This window comes from Lethenteron reissneri, chromosome 22 (assembly GCF_015708825.2).
Source record: "Lethenteron reissneri isolate LAM-NWPU_2019-01 chromosome 22, ASM1570882v1, whole genome shotgun sequence".
Taxonomy (NCBI): domain Eukaryota; kingdom Metazoa; phylum Chordata; class Hyperoartia; order Petromyzontiformes; family Petromyzontidae; genus Lethenteron; species Lethenteron reissneri.
This window is the reverse complement of record NC_083800.1, coordinates 8,004,485-8,022,470: the sequence shown is the minus strand read 5'-3', so window position 1 is coordinate 8,022,470 and position 17,986 is coordinate 8,004,485. Positions and strand designations below refer to the sequence as shown.

At 44.7% G+C, this 17,986-nt stretch overlaps 1 protein-coding gene across 1 annotated transcript in view; it reads right to left on the bottom strand.

Moving 5' to 3' along the window:
• LOC133345593 (cone cGMP-specific 3',5'-cyclic phosphodiesterase subunit alpha'-like) overlaps positions 1-16,338 on the bottom strand; it is a 38,820-nt gene extending 22,482 nt beyond the window's left edge. The window contains exons 1-9 of the mRNA XM_061556501.1: positions 14,680-16,338; positions 10,160-10,312; positions 7,671-7,760; positions 6,928-7,068; positions 5,271-5,345; positions 5,033-5,097; positions 3,509-3,575; positions 2,217-2,264; positions 246-395 (exon numbers count right to left, since the gene is read on the bottom strand). Coding sequence (XP_061412485.1) covers positions 246-395; positions 2,217-2,264; positions 3,509-3,575; positions 5,033-5,097; positions 5,271-5,345; positions 6,928-7,068; positions 7,671-7,760; positions 10,160-10,312; positions 14,680-15,147 — 1,257 coding nt within the window. The 5' untranslated portion in view covers positions 15,148-16,338. The remainder of the gene's footprint in view (positions 1-245; positions 396-2,216; positions 2,265-3,508; positions 3,576-5,032; positions 5,098-5,270; positions 5,346-6,927; positions 7,069-7,670; positions 7,761-10,159; positions 10,313-14,679) is intronic.
• Positions 16,339-17,986: the final 1,648 nt, after the last annotated feature.

Genomic DNA, 17,986 nt, shown 5'->3' with positions numbered 1-17,986 from the left:
GGGAGGAAACCGGAGCACCCGGATAAAACCCCACGTGTGCAAGGGGGCAACGCTCTATCCCACTTGGAAAAACGTGGGGTCCACATTTTTGCTGCACCGCCTTCTCCTGGCAAGCCAGGGTACGGCACCATCCTCGAACGCTCGCACGGAGGGAGCTAAACAACTTCTGCGCGGCGATCCACCAACCTCGATGCCGCATTACAGGCAGCCACGCGCGCAGCCACCGCGGTTGATGAAACGCTCACCTCCATGATCATCTCGTCAAACTCATCAAAGGGCTTGCCGTCCTTGCGGTTGAAGAAGGTGGCGACGCCCACGATCTCCTCCTTCTTGTTGACGATGGGCAGCGAGAGGACGTTTCGCATCACGAAGCCCGTTTCGTCCACGGGGTTGAGCTGCGGAACAAATCGACAACGGAGCGACGACTGCTTCGAAAAAAAAGCCCAGGAGGTGGCCCGTAGATAAGGATTCCTTTCATCACACTGCACAAATTAGCCGCGTTCGGGGTCATGCCGAACCAGCCCGGCTTGGCTCAAGAGCCTCCGGGTTGTTTTTCCACTGCAGAACCCGAGCTGTGCTGCTGACATCATCATTTTAATTATTTAGATTATTTTGCTGCTCCAAATGTTCACGTGATAAGCCACTTCGTTGAACTATCATTCGTCACTTAAAACTTTCGTGACTGCAGGAATTCATATTCTTGGTTCTTTCAGTCTGATGAAGACCGCTTCTGTTGCGATAGAAACGTCGTGGGTTTTTTGCTTTATTATTTTAAATTTAGTTTAATTTTTAATTCGAATTTTATTGTATTTATTTTTATTTTCTAGTTACATGACTTTACCAAAAGAAAGAACCAGGAATATATCATTCCTGGTCAGGTTGCTTCTAAAAAAGAAGCTAATAGCTCGGTGGGCTTCACCTGGTAAGCTAAAAATGGTTTAGTTGTATTCGTGTAATATTTCTCAGCGATGTGTTTACCTTGCCTATAGTTTGCACCCCTATCGTGTTTTTGTATTGTTTGTTGTTGTAACGGTCTGACCTGCTCCGACCTGCACATCTGTGATAACGAGCTTTATCGCTCATCAGATCTGAACATCATTGAGATCAGCGATGGGCAACCTCGACTTGTTAGCGGGCCGCATGAGGGGCCTTACTTTGCCTTTTTTTCTGCAATATTTTGCTGTCTTTTCTTGGATTTTCTGTTTGCACTCAGTCACATATTCACTTTGAGATGTTTTTTGTTCATGTTTTTGTTTGTTGCAGTTGCACCCGATTCAAGAGCCGAATGGCTCACAGGGCTATACCTAATACATGAACTTGAACTGGGCCGCAAGTTTGAAATCGTGCTTGTGCACTAATCGTGACCGCACGCATCACCGTAACACACTGAGACCAGGACACCACGAGGGGCTCCACGGGCCGCAGGTTGCCAACGGCTACTTTGGATGCTGGGAGGAACATGTGTAAAATAATAATAATAATGTTTTTTTGGGTTTATTCTTCTATGTAAAATATTTGTTTTAGTCTTTTGCCAATATAGACCTTCGAGAACAAAGTTGTGAAGCCATATATTCATAAGCAGACCTGTTTTAACTGAGAAAGAGAGTTGAGACTAATCCAGAGTTTTCCAACTTAAATTCTCCTTTAAAATATTGTTCTGGAAGGCCCATAGGCTGAAGAATGAAAAGGTATTATTTAAAATGGAGAAATTGAACGTTTATCTATTTATAAGGAATGCACTGCCACAAGAACAAACCGTCCCACAATGCACTGTGCCGGCAATATTTTTATCATTTTACTTTAAAAATAAAATGAGTTTATTCCGTAATACTCTTGATTATCGAAGGGTTTGTCTGGTACTGAATAGCAAACTAGTAGGTGATTGTTCATATGTCTATTTAAAAACTGGTCATCAGAGAACATAATTTTTTAAAATTCTAATCAGGCCGCATGGTGTTAATTGCAATCTACAATCCTTTATTAACCCCATCTCTCTGTCCTCTCTATTAATGAAGAAGAGCCATTGCCATGTTGTACATTGTGTATATATTTTGTCTTCTAAGGCATTGTTATTCACGAATTAGTTTAGTTGCTAAATGTACTTAGGCACCACTGCCAATACAGCATCACTAAAAAAGTACGTAAAAAATTGGCCAGTTGTTTTGTACACGTGGGGTTATCAGTAATTCGAGTGGTATGGCATCTGGTTTACTCACAGAAAACTTGAACATTTCATCGGCAGGAGCGTTCATAATGTTGCAGATCTGCATCACAGAGTGGACAAACGGTTAATTATTAACCTGATCAATACGGTAACAACAACGACAACTGAATTACGTACCAGGGGCGGAATGATTCGCCCTCCCAGGAACATTTACGACTTGGCAAGATTCACGGTTGTGATTTCATTCAATAAATACATTTATTTTTATATTACAAAGAATGAAAGCACCCCGAGTGATGTTAGACATTACGTGCAATGTAATGAACATTTATAAATGTAACACATATAATGTGCATGATGTCAGTTATAGTAAACCTATTAAATAATAACATGACTTATGAAAGCGATGTGAAATAACCATGATTCCTTCTGTTACTCCAGAAAACGATTTGTAATGCACAAATATAATTGTTAATGTCAATATATTTACAACTGTTACTTCTCTTATTTGTTAATTCCTAAATAATTGTTTATAAAAAAAAGTTTATTCTAGATTTGAAGCTTTCGTGACTGCAAGGATTCAAAATCAAATAAAATAAAGATCTTTATTTTATTTTTTTATTAATTTTGATGTTTTACCTACGTGACTTTACCGAAAAAAAACTAAGAATATAAAAAAAAGTTTACATTTTAAAGTTAAAATGAGCGACGAGCGGCACAATCGGACAATATTTAGCAAAACGGACGATACAATTATCCTGGATCTTCTATCGTACGATAGATCTTAGTATCGTCAAATCGCAGCATCCCCTATAAGTCAGGCCCTAAGTTAAGCTGGAGCTGTCTGGGACTGTGCTCAAGAAAACATTTTCTCCACCCCCACTGCCCCTTTCTGATTCTGATTCATTCCCCACTGCTGCTGAGGGGCACGGGAGAGGTTGGGGAAAGATCTCATGAGAAGTTACACCCGGAGCCTGAAATCTACGAGGCCATCGATCCGACTGGAGAGCAATTCAAGAAACTTTACGAGGGAAATGCATGCCAGAGGTCGCAAACGGGTTTTGATTCCTTACTCGTACCCGGCCGTGCCAGGGTCGCAAACGGCGACCTGTACCCAGCCGGGTACGGGTACCCGTTCCGTACCCATACCCTACCCGAAATGAGTGACAAACGGCTACTCACCAGTGACTCACGGCCTACCCGTACCCGTTACCCGGCCGCACCAGGGTAGCCGGGTATCGGGTAGGGTACGGTAATCGGGTACCCGATTGCGACCTCTGATGCATGCCCTGCGTTTGAATTATCGTATGCCCCCCACCCTCTGTAGAACAATAGGTAACTTACAAAACCGGACTCTGCCACGTAGACTGGAAGGCCGCTGACTAAGGCCCAGTGGTCATCTGGTGGAGTTCTGTGAAAAGGAAAGAGGCATTCGTTACAGATATTTTTTATGACTCTGCGTTTGGCCTTAATCCTGACCTCATATATCGCGTGGGGCAGAATGAAAAGTATCTAAAGCAACACGATCCCTTCCCGGTGGCGTAGCATGGTTGGCACGGGCCCATGGTGCAGATTATTTTGATGGTTTTGCTGCTGTAAATTTCCACATGACAAGCCACTTTGTTGAGCTATCATTTATGGTCAGGTTGCTCCTGAAAAATAAGTTGATATCTCAGTGGGCTTCGACAGGTGGGATAAAACATTGTTTCGTTTTGTATGTTTACGGGTGATGTTTGCCTTTCCTGTACATTGCACTACTATTGTGTGTTTTGTATTGTTATGGTAAAGTTGTTTCGATTTAAAGCTTTCGTGACTGCAGGGATTCATCTTCTTGGTTCTTTCGGTAAAGTCACGTAGAAGGGAAATAATAAAATAAATAAATAAAAACTTGTATTTTATTATGTTTTCTTTTTATTATTTTATTATTTCCCTTCTACGTGACTTTACCGAAAGAACCAAGAAGATGTAAAGTTGTTATCGGCGCCTAATGGACATCTGTGAAAAAGAGTTTTGCACCTCATCGGATTTCTCCAGTATCAATAAATATTATGATTAGGAATTAAATTATCTTTTCCCACCCACCCACTGCCCAGTCCAATCCCCCCACCTGTCTTCATAGCCTGGCACCTGGGCCCCCCCCCCACCCTGACACGTGGGCCCCAGTGCAGTTGCACCGCCTGCACACTCGACATCTACGCCACTGATCCTTTATAGACGGTGGCGCTACTCACTTCTTTTTGCATTTCAGTCGGAGATGCAAATGCCGTTGAACAATAATGGTGAGGACCTTCCCAAGTGGAAATGTGATTGTGACAATAAATCATTTTGAGGTCACTGGAAGATCTCGAAGCGACGTGACGTCTGGTGGCATTTGGAATATCTCAAAGTTATACGACATCTGGCATTTGAAAGAGCTCAAAAGCGAGGCGTTAATCAGCTTTTTGACAGGAAATCTCTCTCCGACCTCTTTACAAAGTGGCACGCTGTAAGGTATTTAAAAGTGTATTCTCTTATTTCAATTCAATGCACTTAAGGCAGCGTAAGAGCCTCAGGGGAAACCTGTGTACAGATAAAATATCGTATCAGCAAATGTTCAAGACAAATACAAATGGCAGCATCTGCTGTAATGGTCTTGAGTATTTATATATGTATTTAGAGAACATGTGATATTCCATTTATATGTGAAGAATTACGCCTCCAAAATAAATGTCCTTGATTTTGGGATCTGGCATAACAAATTAGGGCTTCCATTAAAATACAGTACTATTCGATCGATGACAAGTGGAATTTCACGTTATGAGAAATGGAGGCAGTGGTATAACTGGAGTGCAAAACGTTAACATGCCAGGGTCTGTCCGAGTAACTCACGGGATGACTTTGATTTCTTCCTTGCCAATGAGGATGTAGTCAATGATCTTGTAGAAGTGAATTTCCTGAAGATAAAAAAACAAGCGGCGGCTGAATTGTCCGTACATGCGAAAGAAGTCCAACGTGCAAACGCACATACATACATACATGGACGACGGTTCGTCAAGGGGCGCGTGCGAGCGTTGTCGTTTAAAAATAAAAAAATGCGAGACTTCGTTTTCCGGCAGACAAAACTCACCCTTCCGTCCGGAGTTTTGGGGCCTTTGTAAGGTGCCACCTCGCCCATTTGAATGGCCCACTCGTCAAAAAATTCCTGCAGGGCAAGGGCCACATAAGCGGTGGTCAGAACATCACGAACGCAATTACAGACCATCACGGGACCTCCCTTGCCAATATCAAAATGAAGGAACAGGTTTTACCCTTTCTGGGAACATTAAGATGTTAAAACACCAAACAGAAACCTGTTGCAAGGAATCATGTCTGCATTAACCACATGTACTTGTGGCGAACATGCAATTAAAAACACATGCTCTGGTAGTATATGCATTGTCTTTGAAAAGTCGTCCTCTGATCGAACACTGTTTAATACGAGGCTCTAAAGAAAGCAGTCTCTGGTGTGGACCAATCAGAGTCTAGGGCAGCGGTCCGGCAATCTAGCACCCTGAGAACGACTGTTTAAGGGTGCTTTATAAATCAAAATTATTATAAAATTATTAACCTGCAGCTCTTTAAGGACTTCTTCGTGAGGTTTATTTATTAAGGGCCACCGTCTGGTATGCACGCGCATTGCGGCTCGAGAAATATTGAGTTGTTTACCGAATTCGGGAAAAAAATGCTTCTTCTTTGTTGTTTTGGTTGCTGAGCCCTGGTGTTGGGATTCAGTGGGACTTTTCTGGATAAAGGAAACGCTTAATATGTGCATTGTTATTTGAAAATGAGCATGTATTGATGAGTGGGCTTGGGTAGGATACAACGCTCGAAGGCATCGCGGCTCATGAATTCGACTGATACTGCTCGCCGAAGGGCATCCAGGAGGGAATACGGCCGAGAGGATCACCGCGGAGATGGAGCCAATGAGATGGGCTCGTGTCCAATATTGAAAAAAATAACTTGTGACTGAGCGCAAGACAATCATGAAAACACCGTTTCCAAATTTCAAATATCCCCCCTCTCTAATACCTGATTAGAGGGGTTAAGAAGATTGTGGTGATGGCTTAGTACAGTTTGCAGGCCTTATCTAAATGACAGGCCTCATGTGGCTGTGGTGAGCCTTATCAAATTCAATCACGGGCCATACCTGGGCTTGTATGCCTTAGCTTCCCTCCTGTAGAGGTGGTACGTACCGGGATGTAGCGAGCCATTATGTATCCAGTGTCTACATCACGGTCCGTGCATGGGGTGGCTATTTCGACGTCCGTATATAGCCCCGCCCCTCGGGGGCAGGGGGGTATATAGGGCGGTGCGCGAGAGAGCTCGGGGAGTTGTTGGAGCCAATGAAGAAGGAAGACGGAGCAAGCCAGATAGGACCCTGGGACCCCTAGCCCCGCTGCCCTTATCAGGGCCGGGACTCTGTGTGGCTCAGTGGTGAGACCCTGGGAACCCCCGGTTCCCGACATCCTCATCAGGGCCGGGTCCGATGGGCCAGTGGTTGGGACCTGTACCCTGGCTAGGTCGGGTCAGACAGCCTCCTCTAGGAAGTACATAGCCGGAGGACCTGAGAGTGTAGCCGGTGTCAGGCACGTGTAGCCGTAGGCTGTGTTCCTAGGCTGTATAGCTGACTGTTACTGTAAAGTGTTATAAATAAATACGTGTTGCCTCCGTCAACTCGTCTCCTGCATAATTTACACCATTACACTCCTATCGCTGATGTGGAATGTTTCGCTTCCTCAACAAACCTTCTGCTTGGTCATGTCCAGGAGACCGACGGAGTAACGCTCGCAGTTGAGGTAGCCGCGGACGGTGTACATGGCCTTGTGGAACTGTCGCTCGATGTCCGTGAGTTCCTCGAACACCTTGCTGGCCGCCCACAGCAAGACCTGCAACAGAGCAGAGTCGGAATGCAGCCACGCGGCCTGCACGGAGTTCACGAGCAAGACGACGTGGCTCGGCGAGCTAATAGCGACCACCTCGGAGCCCTGAGCCGGCGTGCCGCTGAGATCGTGGGTTCAAATCCACAACAGCCATCCCGTGTGATATGAAAGCCGCGTTTTCTCGAGTGGTAGCAGGGGGATGGACTCAACTGACTGCAGGGGACTTTCTGTGTAACAAATAAACATTTAATTGAATTGAAGAGAGAGGAAATGTCAACTCCTTAAGCTCTGTAAAACAGAGGTATAGATATGGCTCATACGCAGGTCACTTGCAAATGAGAGTTCCCATGATATTTTTCTGGCGTGACTTTTTTGTGCATGACATACACGCAGGATGATGACATCACGTGACATGCATGGTATGATGGGGGAGCCGACCGATGCTATGGTGTGCATTGTAATTCGTATTGGATTCCAACCTGCATACATTTTTTTCAGTTGTGCTGGATAGTTTTGTTTATATATATACAAAAATGGAACACTTAACAAGTCAATGGTGAGAGTTTGTGATTGGCTCAAGCGTGCGGTGGCGAAGTGTCGTTGCTTACCTGGCCCCTCCGTGTCTCGCACGCGTGCATGTATGAGAGGTAGTACGTCTTCAAACAGACCGAGGCAAAGATGAGGTATTTCAGGAACACCTGCGGAATAAAAACGCGAAGAAAGTGTCGTGATTCCGATTGTGTTTACAAGAAAATGGATTCCGCTCAAGAGTACATCAGCTGCCATCTCTGCTGCCATTCTTTCCTATTCCAGAGCGCGATCGTAAATGTAAAATGTCAGCTTTAATGTCAATCCACTGCTGAATTAAAGTCTCTCCAGGGGTTGTTTGTCCGTACTTTTAAACTAAACAAAAAAAAGTACGGACAAACAACCCCTGGTGAGACTTTTTATTGTTTAATATTTTTTATTATTTTATTATTTCCCTTCTACGTGACTTTACCGAAAGAACCAAGAATATAAAAACTCAATATTGTTATTTTGCCAGGTAAGACCCACTGAGCTATACAGCTCTTTTTCAGAAGTGACCTCGCCGCAAGTGATAGCTCAACGAAGTGGCTTATCACGTAGAAATTTATAGCAGCCAAATACTATAAATGCATGTTTCTAAATGTAGAGAGAAAAACTTGAGGACCCGGGATAAAAATCTACGTGATCACGGGGAGAACATGCAAACTCCAAAATGCAGGCTTCATGGTGAGGATCAAACCCACAATCTCCTGAATTCCAGGCAAGGTAGTTAGCATCTCGCCACTGCGACACCCCTGGTCAGTGCAGGTTGGTAAAGGCACTGCGCTATCTATGAATCCAGCCACCTGAGTTTGATTTCTGGTGATGGCTAGCATAATTGGCGAGTGATATCTTAGGTGATGTAGGCAAAGATAAATATGCCAACATGTTGACATAATATTAATCGAGATACACAACACGAGTTGGATACACATTGGTAGCAGCACCATGGCAGGCATGGGTGGTGAAATTTTGAGTTAATCCCAATATAGGTGGTCCAAAAGTTATTGTACCAACATCTAGAAAACTGTCTCTAAATCAGCCCAAGTATCCCGTGAATCACGTGACTTCTGTGTGCCCCCCCCCCCCCCACTCTGAGTCCCTCCCCTCTCCCCGCCCCCTATGAAAACAGACGCTGCTACTCCGTTCGGCTCACTTTTGCCTGGGCCTCTGTCTCTCCCCCTTCACCATTTTGGATTGATCACTGTGGTGAAGGTATTGGTCAAACAACCCCCATGACTGAAATAGTGCGGGGAGGGCTTCGTGCAGCAGTGGCTTGGCATTATTGTTATTATATAACGTTCAAATTGTAAGATAATCAAGCATGGAAGTAATGTATTCCTATTGCTTTATATATATACAACTTCATATATAACGGAGAGGCATCCTTGACTATAACATCTGGCAGCTCACCAGCATCGGTTCAAGCAAATCTTATTGCCGACAGGACAGTGCCGGATTATCCTAGTAGCAAAAGTAGCATATGCTACGGGTCCCACACTTTCAAGGGCCCCGCACTAAATGCTTTAAATTCCGATTCAGTGATTCTACACTTGCTCTATTACTATAATACTATACTGCCTTCAACTTTTATTAACAACTGGGTGTTTAAGATTAGCGATTTAGTCGTATTATCTGTCTGTATAGCAAATAAAAAAAATACAATTACTTTACTATGCAAGTTAAAAATGTATGTTTTAATATGTTTTTTTTTATATCTAGGGCCCCTATATAACGCACTAGTTTAATCCGGCACTGTGATAAGACACTGCATGTTGCCACCTTTTCATCGTTCGCTTATATTGAGCCAATGTACTCCCAGAAGGCCCGTTTAGCGGTTGACAGGAAGTGTTTAAAAACAGAGACGTTAATTGTTTAACGTGGTGGGACAGTGACGTGACGGAGATGTCATGGGTGAGATCGCGTCAATATGAATATGTCGTTAACCCACCACCACCCGACACTGCCAATTAGTAAGGTTTGTCACGTAAACACAACGAGCAAATTAGTGGCTACTTCAGCACACCGGTTGTGTGCGTGGAGGGTAAACGCCACAGAATTGACAATTGCGAGTACCGAGACGTTTCGCTGGTGATGACAGCGACCAGATTCACCGGGGCGATTTGCCAGAATTGTCAAGACGTCTTCCTGCCTACGTTTTCGTCGCATCGACCTTTATAGGTCGGGTCATTGCAGATGGGGGTTGGAAGATTGTGGGGGGGGGGGGTGTTTGATGAGGTGCAGACAACAACGGTGACAACGCTGTCTTGTGGTTGTTGTTGTTGTTGTTTGACTTGCATCCCACTGAGATTTTTGCACACAGCGTTGGTGTACGGTGTTTTTTCTGCAATATTTTTGCTGTCTTTTCTTGAATTTTCTGTTTGCACTTAGTCACATATTCACTTTAATATGTTTTTTGTTCATGCTTTTGTTTTTTGTTTGTTACGGTTGCACCCGATTCAAGAGCTGAATGGCTCACAGGGCTATACCTAATAAATGAACTTGAAACTTGACAACGGTGACCTCTCACCTCCGTGTCCAGCGCTGTGAACGCCGCCCCGTTCACTTTGTTGACGGCCATTATGACGGCGACCACTTCGTTGCCGTTCATGATCGGGGTCCCCAGGATGTTCTTGGTGGTGTAGCCCGTCAGCTTGTCCACAAAGTTGCTGAACAGCTTGCCCTTGAACGGACACACACACACACAACACCGACGACAAATATCTCACCCTTCCCCTGCCAGTGTAGTACCTTCACAGACTGTTGGGGCAAGTGCTGTTTAGCCAGCAGCAGCAGCACCTGCGAAGGCCGTGGCACGGGACACGGGGGTGGGTGGCCAACACCACGCACGGCCGACTTTGTCTACCCAGTGGCGATGCTTTTACATGGCGCGCCAGGTACTCATTTGAGGCTGAGCCGACCTAGGGCAGGCCCAGGGCCGGTTCAGATAATCGTCACTGGTGTTGGCTAACTGCCACACTACCGCACCCCACACCACACACAGCTTTTGGCTGTACGATGACAACATCCCGCAACAGTTATAAAGGCGTGAATCTGTTTTGCATTTTTAATGTGCGTAAACGCAGGGGTTTATTTCTACGCCGAATGTGTTTTTTTTTCCGGCTCGTGGCTTCCCGGAGGTGGCTAGAAGCCACAGCAGTAGCCAGAGCCACGGCGAGAGGTATCCTGGAGGTGCTGCGGTGTGCCGGGCGTGGACATCGTCAGCTGGAACAGACCCCAGCCTGATGACATTTAAGCCACCGTCCGCATTGCACTATCGCTGTGCATGGCGTCATGCTACGTCGTCGTGTGACATCGGATTCGACTTTGCTGATTGTCAAGTGCGACTTTGAATCACTTTCGGGGGGGAGAGGGGTAGGTACATTCATCCTTTTGCACGTAGAACACGACATTTATTGTGCAAACAGCGCTGCCAACGGCGAATAGCAAGGAAGCGTCCGAATAAAACGGCAATTTATGACGACGGCAGTGGCTTTTCGCGAGAAAGAGTTCCCAAATGACACGGGCGCACGGCTTGTGTAACGCTCAACCACCCACGCTTATCTGCCTCTATTTTTGGTGATCTGATTACGATGGGTTCTAATCGCCGAGGCTGCTTCAAGGTCGCGCGCTTGCAAAGGCAAATTGCGACGGAGCAATGCGGTGGCTACGAAAGGAGACATCGCAGCGACACGCGGCTACTCCGCTGCTCCTGATGCGGTTGCCTTGGCTTGGCCGCCTGAATGCGACATTGTTTCGCTGTTGCTCTTGCAGCTACCAGCAGCCGTAGCGAAAGAAGCTGTAGAAGAAGACTGCCAACTGCATCGTGATCGTGATGGAATTCGGCAGTTGAAAGACACGCCATCTAAGAAAAGGTTTTTTTTGCCGTAAAGTTGGGTCCTAAAGCTGCCTGCCATACGTGTCCCTTAAATACAACTTGTATAATTTTAAAACGTGACGACAGCAAAACTCCTCTCATACACGGCCCTATTACCCGCAGCTCATATTGCCCACGGCAGCTGCAGGGTCGGCGAAAATGCCCATTGCGCGTGATTTTTGTCGTAGGTAAGAGGATTTGCGCGGCATATTCACCCCATTATCCGCGAGTTTTTACCGCACGGATAAGGGGGGGGGGGTAGGATCCGAGTTATACTGGTAGGAACGAAGTGGACCAGCCTACAATAGATTATTTCGTCCGTCCGTCCGACCGTGTAGCAACATCGCCCCCTACTGCAAACACTTGGCATGACCCTAGAAAAACCTTTAGACTCAGTGATGCTTTCCTGGCTAAACAAGTGTAACATTCCCTTATGATTCCCTCAGATAGCTTTTAATTAAAACATTTTAATTAATGAGGTTTTCCTGGCTAAACACGTGTAACATTCCCTTATAATTCCCTGAGTTAGCTTTTAATTAAAACTTTGAAATTAAATAAAAAAACTCACAGCCCTAAAGCCTACAGCTAGGCCTAAAGCCTAGAACTAGGCCTCACAGTCTCCCTTCGTATCGTACCCCCGCATGTGTGAAAGGGAGTTAATGTTTAACAATGTTACATTCCCTGATGTTTTAAAATAGAAACATTTACATTTAAAGCTTTTACATTAATAATTAAAACATTTAAATTATACATTAATAATTAAAACAGTTAAATACAAAATAACTCACAGCGACCTAAAGCCTACAGCTAGGCCTAAAGCCTAGAACTAGGCCACAAACTCTCCCTTCGTATCGTACCCCCGCGTGTGTGAAATGGAGTTAATGTTTCACAATGTTACATTCCCTGATTTTTTTAAATAGAAACATTTTAATTTCAAGCTTTTACATTATAATTAAAACATTTAAATAAAAAATTAACTCACAACGTCCTAAAAGCCTACAGCTAGGCCTAAAGCCTAGAACTAGGCCTCAAAGTCTCCCTTCGTATCGTCTGATTAGGTGTAGCAACATCGCCCCCTACTGCAAACACTTGGCAGGACTCTACAAAAACATTTAGACTCAGGGGGGCTTTCCTGGCTAAACAAGTGTAATAATACATCATGTTTATATTCTTTGGTTATTCGTTCCTACCAGCCCACCCCGCAGGGTCCTGTTTGTTTCCCCACATCACCGCGGATACGAGGGCTTCCCGAGTCGTTCACACCCAGAATTACAAACCAAGCACATAGCCGAACTTTAAATATATTTATTTTCACCGAACACACGGTGAAGAAGCCTACCGGCATTTCGCTGATGACCACATCACCCTTGAGGCACACGATCTTGTCATTCCTTCAGAAGCCTAGCAGAGCTGAGAGTCGTTTAGTCTTCGGATGGGACACTGCCTGGCAATTCAAAACGTTGTAGGCCCAGAGTGGCGACGTGGCCGGGAGATGGCAGTACAGGAATTCTTAAATCGATCTGTGCAGAACGTTGAATGGCATCCGTTTGTATGCCCGTGGTGGGTTTTCTCGAAGTGAATCGATTTACTTCCCGCATGAAAGCCAAACGCTCATCAATGGAATTGACCAAATATCGCAATGCAGGACTCTTCTGAAACATCTACTTCCGATTCATTGAGGCCTTCCTTGGGAAATAATAAAGGGGCATTACTACTCTTAGGCTTTTTCGGTAAAGTAACGTAGGTAAAAAATAAAAACAATAGAAGTAATGAGAGAAATAAAATAATAAATCACGACGTTTCGGAGGCAACACAAGTCTCCGTCATCAGGTGGGACCGTCACAGCTAAAATTACTGCATCACTTGATGCAGCATCACTTGATGCAGTAATTTTAACTGCATCAAGTGCAGAATCACTTGATGCAGTAATTTTAACTGCATCAAGTGCAGCATCACTTGATGCAGTAATCTTAGCTGTGACGGTCCCACCTGATGACGGAGACTTGTGTTGCCTCCGAAACGTCGTGATTTATTATTTTATTTATATTATTACTACTATTGTTTTTATTTTTTACCTACGTGACTTTACCGAAAAAGCCTAAGGGGCATTACTGTTGTGGTCTTTCCTTAAAAACTTAGTAAAACTGATCCGAGAGTCGCCAATGAAGATGTGTGTTTTACGTTCAAACAATGGAGCCGTGATCAGCATTGCTCTATAATTGCATGCCACTCTCGTTAACTCCGTAAAAAAAAAGTTTAGCAATTGAATGAGCACGAGCACGTTGATAATAAGCACACCGAGAAGGTTGGTACAGCACTGTAAACACTACACTGCAGTACTTGCAATTGCAATAGAGTGCATTCATTCTATTGCATTAGCAACTTTATAAAAAAAAATGATAAGCAGACAACACGTCGCCTAGATCATCTGTCTCTCCGTAAAAATGAAGAAGTACCCTTTGCACAATCCCACGGCCTTCTGAGGGTTACATTTAGCAGCATTAATTCAGTGCAAGCAAAATTTGGAACCGGTTTTTACAGGACAGCGTCTCATCAGCAGAGGCAGGCTTGCTTGAATAAATTAACGTCTTGCAGCTCACCAGTATTGATTCAGGCACATACATGTTATCAAAATATCATTTTCTAATCATGTTCAATATAAGGTCGATTATGGCTCGTGCATTGGATTGATTATTTGATGCAATTTCTTGAATAGGTAATTTTACGTTCTAGATTTGAAGATTTCGTGACTGCAAGGATTCATATTCTTAGGTTTTTTCGGTAAAGTGACGTAGGTAAAAAAATTGTGTTGCCTCCGAAACGTCGTGATTTTCATTTTATTTTGTATTTTACTTTTATTAATTTAATTTTTTTACCTACATGACTTTACCGAAAAAACCTATGTATAGTTAATTTTACGGCCATCAACTGGAAATACTTCTAACGTTATGTTTGATGCCAGTATTATTGACTGATATTATTATTATTTTTGTACCTTTTACAATCTCTGCCATTCTAAATTTTTTTTCGCAATTCGTTATCTGCGCCTGTCAGAGCTACGCGACGTCTCGTGAGCAACGTCGCTCTCGTGGCCCAGGACAGCCACCCTGACCGCGTGGCCGCTCTGCATCGCCACCGCCTCCCTCTGCCCGTTCGGCGGGCGCACCACTCACCTCGCTGACGTCGTGGTTCACCGTCTTCTTGAACTGAGCCACGTGTCCCACCACTCCCAAGTCGAGCGGGAACACGATCTCGGCCTCGGGCTGGACCAGGCACTCCTCGAGCGACGAGGTCCTGGTGACATCGAACAGCCGGGTGGCCAACTCGGGCGTGCCGTTGCGCTGCCGGTACATGAAGAGGCTGCAGCGGTCGGCGTCGATGAGACCAGCCAGGTGGCGCAAGCACTTGTGCATGCACTTCTCCATGTTGATGCTCTCGGACATGTTGCACACCAGGTCGAAGAGGATCTCGCTCTCCTGCACCTTGGAGATGTCCACGTAGGAGGGTGCTGCGCCACCCATCCGCTCGTCCCACATGGCCGAAATCAACCCCGGGCGCAGCTTCCTGTTGAAGTATTCCTGCGCGAAGTTCGGGTTGGAGTCCAAAAATTGCTCGACGCTGTCCTGGTTCTGGCTGCCCATCTTTGATCGCTTTTCCGATTCGGAACAACAATTTAAAATGTATATATACGTGCGTATTGCTACGGGTCAATATGCAGCAGCGCGTCTGTGAGGATCTCTACACCATCCGTGGGGGTCTCTACACCGTCCGTGGGGGTTTCTACACCGTCCGTGGGGGTCTCTACACCATCCGTGGGGGTCTCTATACCGTCCGTGGGGGTCTCTACGCGTCCGTGAAGATCTCTACACCATCCGTGGGGGTCTCTACGCCGTCCGTGGGGCACCTGCACAGCAGCAGCGGCAGCAGCGCCCAATGTTGGCGGTGCCTTTGGTTTGTTAGGTAGGCTCCGGTAGACTTCCCATCACGTCGATGACTCGCTTCGGTGTCGCCGGGGACTGGTTTTGGGGCGTGCGGGCGGGCGGGCGGACGGCTCGCAAGGGACTTCATTAAATAAGTAAGCCTATTGCGCTTGCTTAAGCCCCGTCAATGCGATTCGCCATGATGACGCCCACAGCATCGCTTTTGTGTGTGTGTTGTTGTTGGGATTCTTAATTTGCCTTGAGGTAGCGGATGATTTGTCCGAGGCTGCCACCGGTTTTATGCGAAACCATCAAGCACCCAAAAAAAACTACAGGAATAGAGCTGGCAGCAAGCGGCAAGTTTCAAGTTCAAGTTTCAAGTTCATTTATTAGGTATAGCCCTGTGAGCCATTCGGCTCTTGAATAGGGTGCAACCGCAACAAACAAAAAAAAACATGAACAAAAAACATCTTAAAGTGAATATGTGACTGAGTGCAAACAGAAAATCCAAGAAAAGACAGCAAAATATTGCAGAAAAAACACCGTACGTCAACGCTGTGTGCAAAAATCCCAGTGGGATGCAAGTCAAACAACCAACAACAACCACAAGACAACTTAGATTAAGGCCATCAGTCTAACTCTGTACTACAACAAACAAACATGGCTAAACCAATACACTTTTCGAAATCACCAAAATAAAGCCATGAAAGCAATGAAGCAGTGATCATGGGAACTGTGACGGAATTTTCACAATAAATTGCATAAACAACATGTACTACCAAAACCCTGCAGCCATAGCTGGCTGCATGAGTCACTCCACAACAGCAGGAGCATCAATCGGAGTATTATAACTTTTCAATGCACCTTTAAGATCAGCACACTAAATCAAAACACAGGTCATACTTTGCAGCGATCATCCAGAGCGAAATATTGTATTTTGAGCCACTAAATTGCAGTGGCAGCTCGGGGTGTACAACTCCTCTAGAGCAGTTTTGAGTAAAGATCTCATAGGTAGTGATTCAAGTTGCAGTTTATTGGCAATTGCATTCCCGACCCTGGGGGCATCAATAGCAAAGGCCCTTCCTCCAGTATTTGTACGGCAATAGGGAATGTGAAGCTGGTAAATGAGCGAAGACCTTAGGTCAAATTTGTTCTTTGAAACAGAGAGGAGATCCAGCAGGTAATCTGCGGATTTTTTTGTAAGTACATCATGAATAAATAAGATCTGGTGCACAAGCCGTCGAACATTCAGAGATGTTAAGTTTGACCCAATGTAGAGATCACAGTGGTGAGTCCTATATGGGCAGTTCAACGCAAATCTTAAGGCCGAGTGATAAATTGAGTCAAGCTTCTTCAGTACAGTACTTGGGGCTGATTTATACACGATGTCACAGTAATCAAATCGAGGCAGTATGGTAGCTTTTATCAATTCCAAACGGAACATAGGGGGGAAGCAATGTTTGTGTCGATGCAGAAAACCAATTTTTATTTTTGTCTTTTTACCAATATAATCAATGTGATCTTCAAATTTCAGTTTAGAATCAAGGATGACCCCAAGATACTTATAGATCTTGACTTGCTCTATTGGATAATTATTTAAGGAATATAATTGGGGAAAAATAACTTCCTGCTTTAGTCCTGGTGAGAAGCATATCACCTTGATTTTGGAGGTATTCAGGACTAGTTTAAGAGCAACTAGCTGATGTTGTAGTTTGTTGAAATCAACCTGGAGCTTAGCAATCACGTCATCCGGAGAGCGGCCAGCGGTAATCAGTATCGTGTCATCTGCAAAAAGATTTACCCTGGAATGATCCAGGTCAGTGCTCAATTTATTGACATAAAGAGAGAACAAGAGGGGGCAGAGGATAGAACCCTGTGGAACCCCTTTTGTTATCTTAACACTGTTTGACCTCCAACCATCTGTGAGTACAATTTGGGTGCGAAAAGAGAGGTAATTTTTTAACCATTCTACTGCGTGTTTGGAGAAGCGGAGGTAACTTAGTTCACTAAGCAGGGTGTTGTGGTGGACTGTATCAAAGGCTTTGGACAAGTCAAGAAAAAGACAGGCGCAATACTGCTTATTATCAAGGCTACTGTAAATGTGATTCAGAGAGTCTAATGCAGCAGATGTGGTGCTGTATTTTTTTCGGAACCCGGATTGTTTTCGATGTAATAGATTGTTGTCGGACAGGAAACTGCTAATTTGGTAGTTCATTAATTTTTCCAAAATTTTCATCAACGGGGAGAAAATTGAGATTGGTCGGTAGTTATTTGGATCATCTTTAGGGCCCCCTTTGTAAAGTAGACGAACATACGAATGTTTCCTTTCTAGAGGTATTGATGCTTCTTTGATGGACAGGTTAAAAATATGGGCTATAGTTTGTATATTAGGTGACCAACAGTTAGCAGAGCAAAGACGGGAATACTATCTGCTCCGGTAGATGAGGACCCTTTGAGGTAGGACAGTTGATTCAGCACATTACTTTCGTGGATTGGGTGGAAACTAAATTCGTTTAATGTTTGGACAGGGGTGTAGGAAGTTGCATGCGCAGGAGTGACT